Raw genomic sequence first — 18778 nt, 5'->3', positions numbered from 1 at the left:
ATTTAAGTAATCTCTACATCCAACATGGGGCTTGAACTCACGACCCAAGATCAAGAGTTGTATGCTCTTCTAAATGAGCCACCCAGGCACCCTATGAAAGACAAATTATTTTAAAAGCTTTGGTTTTCCTTGTGAAAATGTTATCACGTTTATTTAATATTTATTTATTTATTAAGTAAATACTTAATATTTATTAAATGTATAGCACTTATTTAGCATCTTGATGAGTTATAGTCTCTAGATTTTGTATTTTTACAGTTTTACTCTACTAAACAAATTAGAAAATAAACTAGAATTTAAAAAATTCTTTATGTAAAAAATATTAGGTTGGTAGTCTAGGAAATTTTTCAGAGGATATAGGTGACTTGAGTGTTGATTTAAATTTTATGTATACTGTATTTTTTTTTTTTTTTTGCATTTCCTAACAATAAGTCTGATGTTACAAAAATTTTTTGAGAATGTCTTCTTGAGTCAGATTATCCTAACCAATTTAGTCATTTTTTTCCTTCATCATTTCCATCCTGTGATGTTTTAAAAAGGTATATTTCTCCCTCATACTTAAGTTATTATATAGTGCATAATAGAGGCTTAAGGAGATCTAAGACTTTATTCTTTAAGAGGTTAATTCATAGCCTGTGAGGCCAGTATGTAAGGAACATATGTAATATTCCTAGTTTCATATGCTAAATAATTTTTAATTGTTCTATTGATGTGGTACAAAGAAGGGGCAAAGATCATTTTGGGACAGCACCAAAGCCTGTTTTATTTCCTTACACTGTATGCTTTTTCAAGTCTACCAGCTTTAGACATGAGGGAAGAAACTTTGTTGAGGGTAAAAGTTTTATGTATTTTGCTCATTAGTATTACTTTGGTCTTTCTCCTCTAGGGTTTCATTTGCAACACTGTAAATCCTGTTTGCCATAGTTTTGTTAATTGTGGGGTAAGGATTGGTTTGAAGACATTTTACCCTAGGAAGAGGAGTAGAGGCTTAAGTTATCTGAACTATTATTTTTTCTTCTTGTGTTAGTCTCATATTTAATTGGGAGTCTGATTCGTGGCAGAGCAACATAAGCTTCACCTCTTGATCTCCAGTTCTGCAGCTATTGTGTTTCAATTACTATTTCCCCTACGTTGAGTCTCTAAGCAGATTGCCCTTCTTTTCCCAATATCTCTTCGTCTAGAGACAACACGAGAGAAAAAAATCTGAGCCCATTTTAATTCAGTTCAAGTTTTTTCCATTTTCTGTGTCTTGCAATAAGTACTATAGGAATAAAGTACAGGGTAAGGTTCAAAGGCTGTAAAACATGACAGAATATTACAGAAAGAAGTGAAAGGGCATCTTTCAGAATGAATGAACGTAGTTATAGTTTTTCTATATTACTGTGTTTAGTCTGTTATAGATATTTCTAATCATTTCTTTTTTGTGTGTACTATTTATTATAATATATAACAAAATTCAATGATTGTAGGTTCAATGAATTAATGTTGCTTGGTGAATATGAAAAGGCAGCTTGTTTTGCAGCACACAGTCCTAGAAGAATTCTTCAAAACATTGGGACAGTGAATAAATTTAAGGGTAAGCACTTTTCTTTGAACCTTATGTATGTTTGCAAATTGTACTTTTTTACCCTGATAGAATGGAAAGAGTATTGAAGTGGGGACTAAAAAGCTAGGCTTCCAGCCCTATCTCTTCCATTTACTCAGTTTTTTTAGCTGTCACATTGAAGAATATGATTAGTTTTTCTACATTAAATGAGGAAATATTTCAAGTATACAGAAAAGTATGAAGAAATATACAACAGCCATGTACTCACTATCAAGATTTAGTAAATGTTAATATTTTGTCAAATTTGCTCTAATTCCTTTTAAGACAGCTTTGTTGTTATAAATTGACATATACACAACACATTGTACATATTTATAGTACACAATTTGATAAGTTTTGACATTTGTATCACCCAAAAGTTCCCTCATTGCCCTCAGCTATCCCTCTCTCTGATTCATCCTCACCCCTCCCATCTCCTTCTATCTGTCCACTTCCTCTTAGTGGCAGCTGTTAGTCTGCTTTCAGTCACTGTAGATTAATTTGCATTTCCTAGAATTTTATATAAATGGAATTACAATAGTATGTGATCTTTTTGACTGACTTCTTACATTCAGCATTATTATTTTGAAATTCATCCATGTGTTGTGTCTATCAATAGTTCATTCCTTTTTATTGTTGAGTAGTATTCCATTGGGTGAATACAAATCCTTTATCAGATATATGATTTAAAAATATTTTCTCCCAGTCTGTGGTTTGTTCAGTCTCTTGGAAGTATCTTTTTAAGACAAGTTGTTTTTTTAAGTTGATTTATTTATTTTTGAGAGAGAGCACACGTGCACACATGAAAGAGAGAGAGGGAGAGAACAGGAGTAGGGGAGGGGCAGAGAGAGGGAGAGAGAAAATCCCAAGCAGGCTCTACACTGTCAGTGCAGAGCTGGACATGGGGCTCAATCGTACGAATAGTGAGATCATGACCTGAGCAGAAATCAAGAGTTGTATGTATGCTTAACTGAGTGAGCCATCCAGGTGCCTCCTAAGAGAAGTATTACATTTTGTTGAAATCCAATTTGTGAATTTTTTTTCTTTTATGGATCATGCCTTTAGTGTTATACATAAGAAATCTGTGTCTAATCTTCAGCTTTTAACTCCTATTATTATTTTTTTTGGTAAGGATTTTATGGTTTTAGGTTTACATTATGATTAAGTTTGAGTTAATTTTAATATGTGATGTAACATATGGGTCAAAGTATTTTTTTGGCCTATAACTATCCAATTGTTCCCGGATAGTTGACTTTTTCCATCTAATTGCTTTCATACCTTTGTTGAAAATCAATTGTCTGTATACTTTTAGGTCTAATCTGTTTTGTTGATCTATTTGTTTATCTTGATGCTAATACTACACTGTCTTGATTACTATTGCTTTATAGTAAGTGTTGAAGTCACAGAGAGTGTTAGACTTTAACTTCTGTTTTTCTTTATCAAATTTAATTTGGCTATTCTGGTTCTTTCATATTTCTATTTAAATATTTAGAATCAGATTGTAAACTTCACAAAAAATTTGCTGGGGATTGCATTTAATCTATAGATCAATTTCAGGAGAATAGACACTGAACAATATTGGTTATTTGGTTCAATGAACCCATAAACTTGGTATATGTCTCCGTTTATTTAGTCTTCAAAACTTTCTTTCATCAGTATTTTGTAATTTTCAGTTTTCAGGTCTTTTTTTAACATTGAAAATTTTAGTATTTTACTTAAAAATTTTCAGATATCCATGGGGTGCCTGGGTGGCTCAATCGGTTGAGTGTCCGACTCTTGATTTCAGTTTGGGTCTTGATCCCAGGGTCATGGGATGACCCTGCATCAGGCTCTGTGTTGAATATGGAGGCTGTTTGAGATTCTTTCTCTCTCTCTCTTTCTCTCTCTGCCCCTCTCCCCCACTTGCACTTTCTCTCTCTAAAATTTAAAAAAAAAAAAAAAAAAAAAAAAAAAAAAAAGTCAGGCGTCTTACAAATACCCAGGTACTCTTTCTTCGGATGTGTTCTGAAATTGGTGAAGTCAAAAGTGATATTAGTACATTCCTAAGGTTTTTTTCTCTTCTCCCCTTGACTGGATCTGTTCAAAGTATGGGTTATAAGTTTTAGTAGAAATCAAAGCTTGCAATTAATACCCAAAATAGGTGTAATTACCAGCAAAATTGGAAAACAGCCAACTTTTATTACTTTTCTAGGCATGTGGATCTTATGCTGAGAAATTCACCAATATTAAGGAAAAAAAGAGAAATTCACCAATATTAGACAGGTGGCACTTAACTGAGTATTGCTCAGAATTAAAAAAGTCCTTTTAGGGGTGCCTTGGTGGCTCAGTTGGTTAAGCTTCTGACTTCGGCTCAGGTCATGATCTCACGGTTCTTGAGTTTGAGCCCTGTGTCAGGCTCTGTGCTGACAGCTCAGAGCCTGGAGCCTGCTTCAGATTCGGTGTCTCCCTCTCTCTCTGCCCCTCCCCTGCTCACACTCTGTCTTAAAAATGAATAAATGTTAAAAAAAAATTTTTTTTAAATCCTTTTATTTTAAAACTAAACTGTGTTTTTAAAAGATGAGACGCTCAGAAGGAAATACGGAGGTATAAATACAGGAGAGATATACTCAATGGAGCTTATAGATGCAGATAATTTTTCTAATTATTTTCATTTTAAATGGAAATTTTTGATGTCAAATATATACAGATTGTTTTTCATAAAAATTTCCCAAAAAACCCTTTAAATTCAACAGTTTGAAAAAAATGTACTTTTATGTTTATCAGAACACAGAAAATTTGTTGCCATATACATAATGCATATGATCATATCTATTTACAGAGATTGCTTGATTGTGAATTGTGTGTAAATGGCCCATCTTATATTTTTGCATGCACAGTTTTCAATATTTTATCCTAGTAGATATAACAGTGTAATTTTATAGTTTTTATTCAGTGAACTCAAAGTCAAGAAACCATTCCAACAATTATTTACAATATGATAACTGATTATGAGGTCATGTTACCATGCAGAAGTGAATGATGACATTCTGCATTTTGGGTATTAAACTTAATTTTATAAGTCTGAGGTTTAAATTGGTGTTTATAAAAGTAGCCAAAGCCTAAATGTAATGACAGAAGAGGTTTCTACCATAGAGCCTTTGTAGTTTTGTAAGGGACACAGGAACAAAAAGAATTACGTGATTTTTTAATCTGTGTTTAGGTCTTGTACATCTTTTGTCAGATTTATTTTTAAATATTTTATATTTTTTATATTATTATAATTTTTATTTCACATTCCAAATTTGTTTGTTGCTAGTATATAGAAATACAATTGACTTTTGTGTATTGATCATGTATTCTGTGACATCTTTAAACTTATTTATTAGTTCTAATACTTTTATCGTATATTCCTAGAATTTCTACATAGATAATCATGTCATCAGTTAAGAAAGAGTTCTACTTCTTCCTTTCCAGTATGGATGCCTATTATTTCTTTTACTTGCCTTATTGCACTGGCTCTTCCATTAGTGTTGAATAGAAGTGGTGAGAGCAGATATTATTGCCTTATTTTTGATCTTAGAGATAAAGTATTTAGCTTTTCATCATATTAGCTGTAGATTTTTCAAGGTTGATGAAATTCCTCTCTATGGTTGGTGAGAATTTTGTCAGGGATGAATGTTAGATTTGCTAAATACTTTTTTTACATTTATTGAAATGATTGTGTGGTTTTTGTCCTTTAGCCTATTAATATAACTTACTGTGTTCCTGGAGAAAACTCCCATGTTTTTGAATAATTTTACTATAACTACAGAGTTGTGTAACATTGCCATAACTTAATTTGAGAACATTTTCATCCTTCCAAAAATAAATTTTGAACCGTTAACTCCTCATTTTCTACCTCCTGCTCCCTCTCCAAACCCTAGGTAACCACTAATCCACTTGCTGTCTGTATGGATTTCCTTATTCTGGACCTTTCATATTAATAGGATCTTGCAAAACATGTTTTTTTGTGATTGACTTCTTTCCCTTAGCATAATGTTTTTGAGGTTCGTTCTTGCTGAACATGAATATTCCATTTGCAGGTTATATACTGCATTTTGTTCATCCATTTGGCAGTTGATAGTAATTTGGGTTGTTTTTACTTTTTGGCTATTATGAATAATGCAGCTATGAATATTTGTGTACAAATTTTTATGTAGACATTTTTTTTTATTTCTCTTGGGTAAATTCCTAGGAGGGGAATGGATGGCTCTGTGGTAACTTTGTGTTAATGCTTTTAGGAACTGCTAAAGTATTTGCACTATTTTTCATTCCTATCAACAATATATGAGGATTTCAATTTCTTCACATCCTTACCAGCACTTATTAATGTCTGTCTTTTTGATTATAGCCTTGCTAAACCATGTGAAGTATCTTATTGTGGATTTATTTGTTTAATTAAAAAAAATTAATTCCAGATAGTTAACAAAATTGTTATATATTAATTTTGAGTGTACAATATAATGATTCAACAATTCTGTGTATTACTCAATGCTCATCAAGATAAGTGTTCTCATTGTGTTTTTTTTTTAATTTTTTTTAATGTTTTTTTTAAAATTTATTTTTGAGACAGAGCATGAGCAGGGGAGGGGCAGAGAGAGGGGGAGACACAGAATCTGAAGCGGGCTCCAGGCTCTGAGCTGTCAGCACAGAGCCCGACGCGGGGCTTGAACTCATGGGGTGTGAGACCATGACCTGAGCTGAAGTCAGACGCTAAACTGACTGAGCCAGGCAGGCGCCCCTCTGATTGTGGTTTTGATTTGCATATCTGTAATGACTAACAGTGTTGGCATCTTTTCATGTGCCTATTGGCCATTTATTTATCTTTGGAGAAATGTCTACTGTTTGCCCATTTTAAAATTATGTTATTTGTGTTTTTATTATTGAGTTGTGAGAGTTCTTTTTATATTCTGGATAAAAATCTCATATCAGACAGATGATGTGCAAATATGTTCTTCCAATCTGTGGATTTTCTTTTCACTTTCTTAATGGTGGCTTTTGAAGCACAAAAGTTTTTAATTTTGATGGGGACTAATTTACCCTCTTCTCTTCTGTGGCTGTGCTTTTGTTGTTGTATCTAAGAAATCTTTGCCTAGCTTAAGATCATGTGTTTTCTTCTAAGAGTTTTATGCATTTAGGTCTGTGATCTACTTTGAGTTAATTTTTGTGTATGGTGTGAGATAATGGTCCGGATTCATCCTTTTGCATATAGATATCTAGTTATCCCAGCACCATTTGTTGAAAAGACTGTTCTGTATCCACTGAATTGTTTGGCCCCTTTGTCAAAAATCAATTGACCATAAATGTTTAGAGTTTATTTCTGGACTCTTAATTCTGTTACATTTCTCTAGATATCCATCCTATGTCAGTATCATACTATTTTGATTACTGTAGCTTTGTAGTAGGTTTTGAAAATAGAAATGTGACTCCATGTTTCTTTTGATTAGTATTAGCATGGTATATTTTTTCCCATATTCTTACTTTTGATCTATTTGTATCTTTGTATTTAAAGTCATTGTCTTCTACATGCACCCCAATGTTTATAACAGCATTATCAACAATAGCCAAACTATGGAAAGAGCCCAAATGTCCATCAACTGATGTGGTATATACATACACAGTTGAATATTACTCAGCTATCAAAAAGAATGGAATCTTGCCATTTGCAGTGATGTGGATGGAGCTAAAGTGTATCATGCTAAGTGAAATAAGAAAAATACCATATGATTTCACTCATGTGGAATTTAAGAAATAAAACAGATGAACATGGGGGAAGGGATAAAAAAGAGAGGGAAGCAAACCATGAGACTCTTTACTATAGAGAACAAACTGAGGGTTGTTGGAGGGAGGTGGGCAGGGGATGGGCTAAATGGGTGATGGGTATTAAGGAGGGCACTTCTTGTGATAAGCACTGGGTGTTATTTGTAAGTGATGAATCACTAAATTCTACACCTGAAACCATTTTTACCATATGTGTTAACTAACTAGAATTTAAAATAATAACTTGAAATAAAAATAAACAGACCAATAAATAAAGTCAGTGTCTTCTAGGCAACATATACTTGGATTCTACTTTTTTTATACACTGTGACAATCTTTGCCTTTCAATTGGAGTGTTTAGATCACTTATATTTAATGTGATTGTTGACATGGTTGAGTTTTATTTGTTTTCTATTTTTCTTATCTCTTCTTTGTTACTGTTTTTCCCTCTTTTTCTGCCTTCTTTTGGATTAGTTGAATTTTTTCATGATTCCATTTTTATCCTTTACTCATTATAAGCTGTAACTCCTTGTTGTTTTATTTTGGTTGTTGCTTTAAGGTTTATAGATCATAACTTTTACTTCTCATACTCTACCCTTATGTGATGTTATACCACTTTATGTATTATATAAAACAGCATGCTTCTAAATACTTATATTCATAGGATATACCATTTCTGGTCTTTATTCCTTCGTGTAGATTCATATTTCTATCTGGTATTATTTTCCTTCTGCTTGAAAGACTACTTTTAACATCTCTTACAGTGGTCTGCTGGTGGTATATTCTTTGAACTTTTAAAAGTTCCATGTGGAGGCTCTTAGGGAGATCACATTGCATATTTCTCTCCTACCTTCTAGGTGGCTATTGGCAACTTTTGGCATTCCTTGGTTGGAGACACATCATTCTAATCTCTGCCTCTGTTTTCATATAGCATATAATATTTAGTTATTACCCACAATGAAAGTTTAATCCATAAGCATTAGTTAAACATTATCAGTTTATCAGTACATAATTGTAGACTGAAATTTTTTGAAAATGCAAAGAGATGAAAGTAATAATATGAAGTAAGAAAAAGCAAACTGTTACTTAAAGTATTCAACTCAAAACTTTTCTTCTCTCTGTAGCTGTTGGAAAAATTAGAGGAAAGCCTTTTCCATTACTCTTATTTTTTGAAGCCATCTTTAGCACAAGTCATGCATGCAGACGACCTATTGATGCAGAACTGACCCTGGAAGGAATCCAATGTGGATTATCTGAAAAACGTTTAGATTTAGTTATCAATTGGGTCACTCAGGAAAGGTAAGCAAAATTAAGCTTTTGACTTAATTTTGATATATGGTTAATGAGGTTGTTCTCAAGATTTCAGTAGTTTTTTATCAGCACATTATCCTGAACAATTAATCCTTCAGAGACGATTTACTAAGCATTCATGGAGTAACGGGGCCTAGTCACATAAACCCAGATTAGGAGTTGAGTAATAGTGGTTCATGGGATGATTCATGACCCATGAATTCATCAGTCAGGACAGAAAAGGATTTATCAGTATCATGCTACTGAGAGGGATAGGCAGGAACTTGGATCCAGAGAGGTTATGGTTACATGTGAAGGATATACCTAGGAGAAAACTTATAAGCAGGATGGATGTGGACCCATGATGCATTTAGAATATATAAACCAGGGGCGCCTGGGTGGCTCAGTCCATTAAGCATCCAACTCTTTTGATCTTGGCTCAGGTCATGACATCCTGGTTCATGGGACTGATCCTGGTGTTGGGCTCCATGGTGAGTGTGGAGCCTACTTGAGATTCTCTCTCCCTTTCTCTCTGCCCCTCCCCATCCCTCTCTTTGTCTCTCTCTCTTTCAAAATAAATAAATAAACATTAAAAAAAAATAAAAAAGAACATATACACCAGCAAGGACAGGCAGGAAATGCTTCTTGGAGTTGGATTTCAGTATAGGTAGGCAGATTTGTACTAGAGCTCCCTTAGTTTGGATTCCTATAACCAAAGCCTCAGACATGATTGATAGAAGGTGGGCTTCTCAAGAAAACCTTATAAGGGAGTGAGTGAAGCAAAATAGGAAAGAGTGTGTGTATGTTCGGGAAGCCAAGAAAGGTTGTGATCTTAGGCAAGTTCTAATCTTGGTCTTATTTGTAGAGGGATGGCTCTGGAGCATAAACCACACCAAAGAGCTGCCCCCTTTGAGGCAAGGGATCAGTCTTTTGTACCTCTCTGTTAGTCTCTATTAGGGCTATAGGCTGCCTGGATGGGGCATAACTTCCTAGGCCTGGTGGCTCCCATCAGCAAAGGGCAATTTGCTACAGAAGGAGGGACATGTGAGCCACTGACAGCCAGCACCCAGAGGGGAAGGGTATGCTGTCTCAGTAATGAGGATCCGGGCAGAACATTAAATCAGCATCTACTGTAGTCAACCATTTGCACAACACAAATGTATTTTCTTCTCACTTTAATTTCATTCCATCTAGGCACAACTTCTCTAGGATTCTGTGGTTAAAATTCTGGGGGAAACTTAGAAGGGTTAGTAGAATGAACTATATATAGCCCTTGTCATGACAATTGATCATAGGGCTATAATTTGGTTTTTATACCTTTATGGAGATAGAATTTATGTACAATAATCTCTACATATTTAAAGTGTACAATATGATGAGTTTTTAGAAAGCATTATGGGGATATAACTGACATTATAAATTGCACATATTTATAGTGTACAGTTTGACAAGTTTTGACATATGTATACATCCATGAAATCATCACCACAGTCAAGATAATCAACCTCATTCCAACCCCCACCACCATTTCCAGGTAACCACTGATCTGCTTTCTGTCACCTTAGATGAGGTTTCATTTTCTAGAATTTTATATAAATGGAATTATACATTATGTATTCTTTTTTTTCTTGCTCTGCCTCTTTTGCTCTAATTATTTTGAGATTCATCCACATTAATTATTACTCATCTTTCTCTATCATCCATTTTATATTCTTCGCACTCTATTGGTCTTAATGGCTTGTCTGGTAGGATGACTGTCGTTTCCATGCCTTTATCAAACCATGATTATTGATTTACCCACTAATAGTTTTTAACTGGCCCGGGACTACCCAGCAATATCCCAGTAGATCATCTACCACCTGTAACAAGTAACCATATACTTAAGATTCCAAAGTAGGCACTTAAGATTCCAAAAGTGCCTACTGAGTCCCCCCTAAAGTTGGAGTGTTTATCCAGGGAACACCAATGACTTTAGAATTAGAACAGCTTATCATGAACTGGATTCTGACAGAAACACCAAGTCATGAGGTCAGGTGGGCTCAGAGAGTCCATCTAAAATCAGGTACAGTGAAGATAGTGCTCAGGCAGATCCAGAGTACACAAGTTAGCTTCAGGAATAGGTGGCCCAGAACTCATGTCAACTACCACCAACTGACCAACACAACTTCCACAGCTCACACCTAAAGCCTCATGCAGGGGTGGGGGTGACCTAAGACCAGCAGGCAAGGAAGAAAGAAACCCAAACTTAGTTCATGAATGGTTCAGGTTGTGTCCAGGTGATGCCAGCTTGTCGCTCCATCTTTTGAAGACATAGTAACATCCTTCAGGATGGAATGTACACTTTAAACTAGTGATGATTGTATAGTATATCTCCAGTACTTAGAATACTTGGGTCTGGGAGATAAAAGAGTGGCTCTGCTCAGCTGATTCCCCAGTAACCCACTGGGTGGAATCAAGGTTCTCTAGAGAAACAGAATCAATAGGATATATATACATACACACACCCATGAAGAAATTGGCTCCTGTGAATATGGAGGCTGATAAGTCTTAAGATCCACAGTCAGCAAGCTAGAGACCCAAGAAAGCTGCCAATGGTGTAAGTTTCAGGCTGCTCAAGACCCAAGAAGAGCCAATGTTTCTTTTTGAGTCCAAAGGTAGGAAAAGACTGTCCCAGCTAAGCGGTCAGGCAGGAGGAGTTCCGCTTTATATGAAAGAGGGTCAGCCTTTTTTGTACCCTCCAGGCCATCAACTGATGGGATGAGAGCTATCCACATTCACAGCAATCTGCTTTATTCAGTCTACTGATTCAAATGTTACTCTCTTTCAAATACATCCTCACGGACTCACACAGAATAATATATGACTAAATATCTGGGCACTCTATGAGCCAGTCAGGATGACACATAAAATTCTCATGCCTGCAAATTTAGGTTCTGTGAGTCATAGTCAACTTTGGTTATCATGAAAAGGTAAGATTGTTGTTACACAACAAGGCAGAGAGGAATATGTTTGGCCCTCAGGTTCCCTATTCCCTTAAAGAGAGCGTGATAATTGGATTTGAGTGCATATCATTTACTGATAGACTACTCCTCGAGAAATATTATAAGTGAAGGAGTGAGATGGGATAGGGAAGCGGAAAGAACCAAGCTACGATGTGAACTCAGGTTAAAATCTAGTATTAGCTAGTATTACAGGGGGAGGACTATGGAACATAAATCCTGCCAGACTTGCTTCTTTTTGAATTATGGTACTGACCTTTTTATTCCTTACTAATCAGTTGTCAGCTCTACACTACTGGGGGGTTGAAAGATAAGCATAATTTTCTGGGCAAGGTAGCTAGTCAGCTTAGTGCAACAGCTGGGGAAGGCTGTTCTCTGGGGAAGGCAACAGCTGTGAGCTGTTAGTAGTCAGCTGGGGAAGAGTCACTGGTCCAGTAAAGGGGACTAAAACAGTGTCTGCCTATTTATGAAGATCAAGCTACTTTTGCTGGGTCTGGTGGACATGGGTTGGGCTGTGAGTATTGGAAGGCAGAGTGAGGAAAGTCCTGTCATCTGTCTGGTAGCCACAGCCTGCTTATTTTTCAGTCTAAGGACTATGCTTGCTTGGTTCTGGATACATACAGATGTAGGCTACATATTAGAGAGTAGTTACAGTTCTCATATTTAAGAAGTATATCATAAGGGAGATGGAAGGACTAATGTAAGCACTCCCTAAATAACAAATTCATGACTTCTAAATGTCCCAGACTTAAAAATGGCAAGTTTGCATACTAGTGCCTACTGCCACCCATTCCAAATTCACCATTTCCCCTGCATGACACTGGGGAGTCCGAAACTGTCCTAGATTGATGGCACTATTGTTTACCAGTGTAAAGTATCTTTTTCCCACCCCCTCTTGTTATGGCCTTCACTTACTGTTCACGTAATAGTTAATTCTGTTTTAGGAAACTTCTTCGTACATATACCCCTCTTTTTACCCTTTGCCTCTTTCTTTTTCTACCTGGTCCCACCTTCTACGCTCTCTACAGAAAGTACTTGTCAGGGAGCACTGGAAATGGTTCAGACATGAGAACACCATTAGAAAGTGCATGTTCATTAACACCTGTTGTCTGATGCAGAGACACATAAGACAAGATTAATTTCCCCACATATACTGATTGTTCTTGGCCAATTCTACCTCTTAATTATAAGAATTTAAATTCTTCTGCAATTCCTTGACTGCATAAATTTGGAAAATACCACCACTCTTAAGGATCCTGAGATGATATAACAGAATACTGAAGGTAATTCACATTCTTTATTCTTAGCCTCTTTCCTCTGGTCTCTGACTCCAGTGACCTGGCCTCTACCATATGGCTACCTTAAAAAGTTCTACAGTTCTTTCCTTGAAGCCCTGCACAGAGCCAGCCATAAAACAGCCTGGATTATAGACTAATCTTGGCTCTCTTAGTCATGCTTACCTGGGGAAAGTCTAATCACTTGACTCAGAAAGCCTAAACTTAAGAAATGTTTTGTTGGCATTGGCTCTCTAAATTGCAGATATTGCTCCCGGAAGAGGAAAATATCCTCTGAAATATTAACTTGACAAACCCAAATCCTACAAAATAACAGTAAATAAATATGATGCATAGATTTAGTGATTGTATATTACCTTTATTTTGGCTTAAAAAAATCTACAATCTGGGGTGCCTGGGTGGCTCAGTCAGTTGAATGTCTGACTTTGGCTCAGGTCATGATCTCAAGGTTTGTGGGTTCAAGCCCCACTTTGGGCTCTGTGCTGACAGCTCAGAGCCTGGAGTCTGCTTTGGATTTTGTGTCTCCCACTCTCTCTCTGCCCTTCCCCAACTTGTGTCTTCTCTCTCTCTCTCTCTCTCTTTAAAATAAATAAACATTAAAAAAAATCTATAATCTGGTTTATAATCAAATATACCTTAGTTTACTAATGGAGTTAAGCACATTTTTTTTTAGTTATTTATTAGTCATATATATTCTCCAGAGCCAGTCTAGAGATCCACTTTCAGAAGTCTTCTTAGAATTGGAAGTAGGGATGGGAGAGCCAAGAAGGAGACTTTGAGAAAACAGAAAGAGGGATGTAATGAGGTGATTAGGGGCAAAACAGGGACAGAGGTTCCCAGGCTCATTTTCCAGTTGGGTACAGGGTGCTTGACTACCTCCCTTTCCCCAGGGCTAGAATCCCTGTTTTTTTTTTCCCCCTTTTTCCTTCAGGGCCAGTTCCATTCTTTTGGGGCTTGACCCTCTTCCTCCCTTTCTTTTTTTTTAAATTTTTTTTTATTTAAAAAAAAATTTTTTTTTAACTTTTATTTATTTTTGAGACAGAGAGAGACAGAGCATGAACGGGGGAGGGTCAGAGAGAGGGAGACACAAAATCCGAAACAGGCCCCAGGCTCCGAGCTGTCAGCACAGAGCCCAACGCGGGGCTCGAACTCACGGACTGCGAGATCACGACCTGAGCTGAAGTCTGACACCCAACCGACTGAGCCACCCAAGCGCCCCCTCTTCCTCCCTTTCAATATATATTTTTTTAAATCATACATCATCCTTTTGGAAAATGACAAACCAGGACAAAGCAACCTTAGTCCTCAGCTCTGCCTTTTTCTCAGGTGGAACCACATCATGTTAGTGATGACCTCTTACAAAAATAAAATAATGGTATTAATAAGAGAAAGAAATACTATAATACTGGTATTATCATCTTGCTCTGGTTATACAGTCACTAAAATGACTGAAATAATTCCTTGTTCAGCCTTCAGAAACATCGTGGCTATAGCTACCAAAACCTATGTTTTGGTACTAAAATGTAAAAGTTAGGTAAATTGCTTATTAAATAATTGATTTATACTCAGAAGCTGCCTTTTGATTTCAGACACACTTCTCTTTGGCCACCCCAATAAACATGGCAGGCTTTATTTACTGAATTTTCAGTAAACACATTTTATAGGGATTTCAGGATTTTATTTGAATGTTACTGGTATTTTGTTACATGTGTACAGATATCAATATTATGTGATTACTGTTACTCTGTAGCTATTAATTTAAAATAAAACTAAAGCACAATGTCCGTACAACCAGTGATTGGAAGTGATATCTTAAATTATACCCAAATGTGTTTTGGCCTATGCTGATCGTTTCTAGGTGGAGTTAATGTGCAGATGGTTCACTCCAATTGTGTTTGAAGATGTGCATTAAAATGTGATGACAAGGGAAATTGGGACATCTTAAACCCTTTTTTACCCCTGTTGTTTTTTATAATTCTATAACAGTTTAGAAAATAACACTGATGTCACACGTTTCTTGCAAACACTTGCAAGATCTGTCACTAATTTTGAGCTAAAATTTGTTGTCACTATCTTTAACCAACATTTAATGAATTCTTACATTCTGCAGGGTTTAAAATCTGTATAACTGCTGAGAACATTGAGATCCTCAATTATAAAATAATTTTTATTTACCTTGTTACTTTAAATTCCACCAGTCTTTTTTAGGAGAGTTTTAACCATGTTTGTAGATTTTTGAAAAAACTTGAGGTCAGTTGCACCAAAATGTCTCCTCCCCCTCCCCCACCACAAAAGAGTATGTGATTATTTTTGTTTTTGTTAAATCTTGGATATGTTTAATTTCTCCTACATCAATTGTCTATTAACTTGTAATTCTTACAGACCATGGGAAATCCAATTCTACTGTGCTGAATTTTAAAATATTTTATTCCTATCCACTCACCATGAGCTCTCTAAAGTATACCTATTGATCTGCTTGCTCTAGGCTCACATTTTCTGAGGAGGCTGGGGATGTCATTTATGATTATGGGGAGCAGGATACTTATAACAAGGCCAAGTGCCTGGCTTTAGCTCAGATTATCTACACTGAATGTGGCCTGCACAAGAAAGCTCTTCTTTGCCTATGTAAACAGGGTCAGATTCATGGGGCCATGGAATACATACAGCAGTTCAAGGACTTTACTTCCGGTAAGTGAAAAAGCCTACTTATTGGTATGTATTCGAATTCTAGACTTTAGTGGTAAGATCACACATGATAGTAGGCAATATTTTGGATTTAAATTTTAACGTCTATTTTACATATACTAATAAGTAGAGTCTTATAATTTTTGGTGAAAACAGTTAAGCTAGAACTGATTGACTTTCATGCTAGACATTCAAATACATTAGTATTTCTTCACTACATAAACGTTTAGTAAACTGGAATCCTGAAACATACAATTTTTGTCTGTTTTTAACAAAAACCTAGCTTTTATTGAGAACCTACTATGTGCCAGAGTCTAGATGTGTTCTCACACCCTTCTAGCCAGTCCTCACAGTAGTCCCATCAGGTAGTCATTGCTAGGCCTGTCATACAAGTGGAGATGCTGAGATCCACAGAGGGAACACTGAGCTGAGGGAGTGAAGTTCACCAAGTCCTTGGTGCTAACAGAGGGTCCTGGGTAGCTGTGGCCAGCCCAGTCAGAGTGGTCTTTGCCTTAAGGTCAGTTGTTGCTGAGATCTTGTTTTTCTCCCATGTCTGGCAGAGGCATGAGGGACTGAGCCTCAGGCTGTCCTGAGGGGACAACCTGGCAGCCTACAAGAAGGTAGATGTCTGGGTGTCTCTGCTTCTCTCCCTCTGAAGTACACAGTTTATTTTGCAGATACTTCAGACCATGCTACTTAGAGAATTTTTTTTAAATAGCTGCACTTATTTGTTACATATGAGTGTATGTAAACTATGATAAGAGCATTAAAAATGAAGAACTAGTAAAATAATGTTCATTTCAAAATTTTGAAACACTTAGGTTACAAGTAGGCAGTGATCTGAGAGCATTGTCAACCTTAGGGTAACTCTAGTTGAATGAGCTGATCTCTTATGAATCTAGTTCAGCACTAACCTACGTGTACAGGCAGCCTGACCTCTCCCATATCCCAGGTCTATGTCTGAATTCTTATTTGCAGGCTCTGTACCCCAATTCTAAGAAGTTGCAAATAAGACAAACTACAGCACTTCTAGGTCATATTTTTACGGGAAAGAGGATCATTTATGGCAGTTGAATCTGATTATTTTCAAACAATAAATTTAATTTTACTTAGCATCTATTTTTTAAAGTTATGAATTTCTTCATTTGTTATATTAACAGCACACTTGATACTATAGTTTGGCTTTTTACTTGCATTATCTTACTTAATACTTACATTAACTATAAAGTAGGTTTTGTTATTATCCCTATTTTATAGATTAAAAAAAAAACTTTCCACAGAGAGGCTAACTAAGGCTCAAAGAGGTAAGTAATTGCCTACGTACACACAGCAACAGGATAGAATCTGGCATAGTAGGTACTACTCAATATTTATTGAATGAATTAGATATTTTATTTTTATTATCTAAGTATACAGGTTCAGTTTCTGTTTTAAGTATTATTTTTCCACAGGTAAGAAATGATTACTCTAGAATTTATATTGACTGAAATGTGAATGAAGTTTCTGTTTTGCTTGCAAAATTTGCCTTGCATAAATGCATAGAAATGTGATTGACTCATTATTGTATTGTTCTGCTCCTGCATTATAATCTAAAATAATTATATGTTATTATAATAGTTTAAGAAGTAATGACACTCTGTATAATTAGAACCTTGATATTTATCCTCAGAATTTATTTAGCACATCATAAGATGAAAATAATAACTTGAGAAAAAGTAGAAACCCTGAAAAACCCATGGTATCATGGGGCCTTGAGGGAAAGACTTAATTTTATACTTTCAGAAAAGAATGTTCTCAGATTTAGACTATCAGTTATACATTTACAAATTAAAAAACAAAAACCAAAACCACAACAAAACAAAAACAAAAATTATAAGAAAGTTTTGTTCCAAAAGCATAAATCTGACTAAAGGAGCATCTGTTTTAGAAATAAAAATTATTCCACCCCCCAATAATATTTAGAATAAAACCTGAAATGATTTGTTTGTTCACCTTCCCCATTATCATTACACAAGTGAATATACTTAAGTGGAAATTGGGTTATTCTAGATGTGAAGCTCTCAAACTTTTTGGTCTCAGGTTTCTTTTATTTACTTATTTATTTATTATGTTTATTTATTTTTGAAAGAGAGAGAGAGTGAGTGAGTGAGCAGGGGAAGGACAGCAAAAGGGAGACAAGAGGATTCGAAGTGGGCTCTGGCACTGAGAGCAGAGAGCCTGGTGAGGGGTTTGAACTCACAAACTGTGAGATCATGACCTGAACTGAAGTTGGATGTTTAAGCAACGGAGCCACCCATGCACCCCTCTTTTACACTTTTAAAAAAGCACTGAACATCCCAAAGAGTTTATATTTATATGGGTTATATCTGTTGATATTTATCCTATTAGAAATTAAAACAGAAAATTTTAAAATATTTATTCATTTAAAGAAAACAACAATAAACCCATCACATGTTATCATAATAAAATATTTTTTATAAGACATAACTTTTCCTTGGGGCGCCTGGGTGGTGCAGTCGGTTAAGCGTCTGACTCTTGATTGCAGTTCAAGTCACCACGTCAAGGTTTCATGAGCTTGAGCCCCGCATCCAGCTCTGTGCTGACAGTGGGGAGCCTGCTTGGGATCCTCTCTCTCTCCCCCTCTCTGTCCCTCCCACACATGCACGTGCTGTCTCTCCAAAATAAATAAATATACTTTAAAAAACAAAAAAACTTTCCAAAACCAAGGAATTTCATGAAAAGAGTTGCATTTTCTACATTTTTGCAAATCTCTACAATATCTGGATTACTATAAGATAGCTGGCTTCCTATATCTCCTCCTATATTCAGTCTGTTGTAAGACTACATGTCATATAGTCTTTGGAAAACACCACTGTATATTTGTGAGAGAATGGGAATGAAAAAGGCAAATAACAGCTTAGTATTTTTATGAACATAGTTTTGACTTTATAAACCCTAGACCATATTTTGAGAACCATTGCTCTAGATGTTCGTGAGTTAAACATCTATCACACTTGGCATATCGGCCTTTATAATCATATTAAAACAGAATATCCATGAAAGGGGAACCCTCTTGCAATGTTGGTGGGAATGCAAATGGCTGCAGCCACTTTGGAGAACAGTATGGAGATTTCTCAAAAAGTTAA

The 18778-nt window shown here is 35.8% G+C and overlaps 1 protein-coding gene across 8 annotated transcripts in view; it reads left to right on the top strand.

The window, feature by feature from the left end:
* Nucleotides 1-18778, top strand: part of CLHC1 (clathrin heavy chain linker domain containing 1) — a 40273-nt gene that overhangs the window by 15978 nt on the left and 5517 nt on the right. For all 8 annotated transcript variants that reach the window (XM_042932291.1, XM_042932292.1, XM_042932300.1 and 5 more), the window contains 3 exons: nt 1470-1576; nt 8488-8662; nt 15433-15635. In XM_042932291.1, the coding sequence (XP_042788225.1) occupies nt 1470-1576; nt 8488-8662; nt 15433-15635 (485 nt within the window). The remainder of the gene's footprint in view (nt 1-1469; nt 1577-8487; nt 8663-15432; nt 15636-18778) is intronic.

This window comes from Panthera leo, chromosome A3, assembly GCF_018350215.1.
Source record: "Panthera leo isolate Ple1 chromosome A3, P.leo_Ple1_pat1.1, whole genome shotgun sequence".
NCBI classification, from domain to species: domain Eukaryota; kingdom Metazoa; phylum Chordata; class Mammalia; order Carnivora; family Felidae; genus Panthera; species Panthera leo.
Note: the sequence above shows the minus strand (reverse complement) of the source record. Positions and strands in the feature narration are given on the sequence as shown.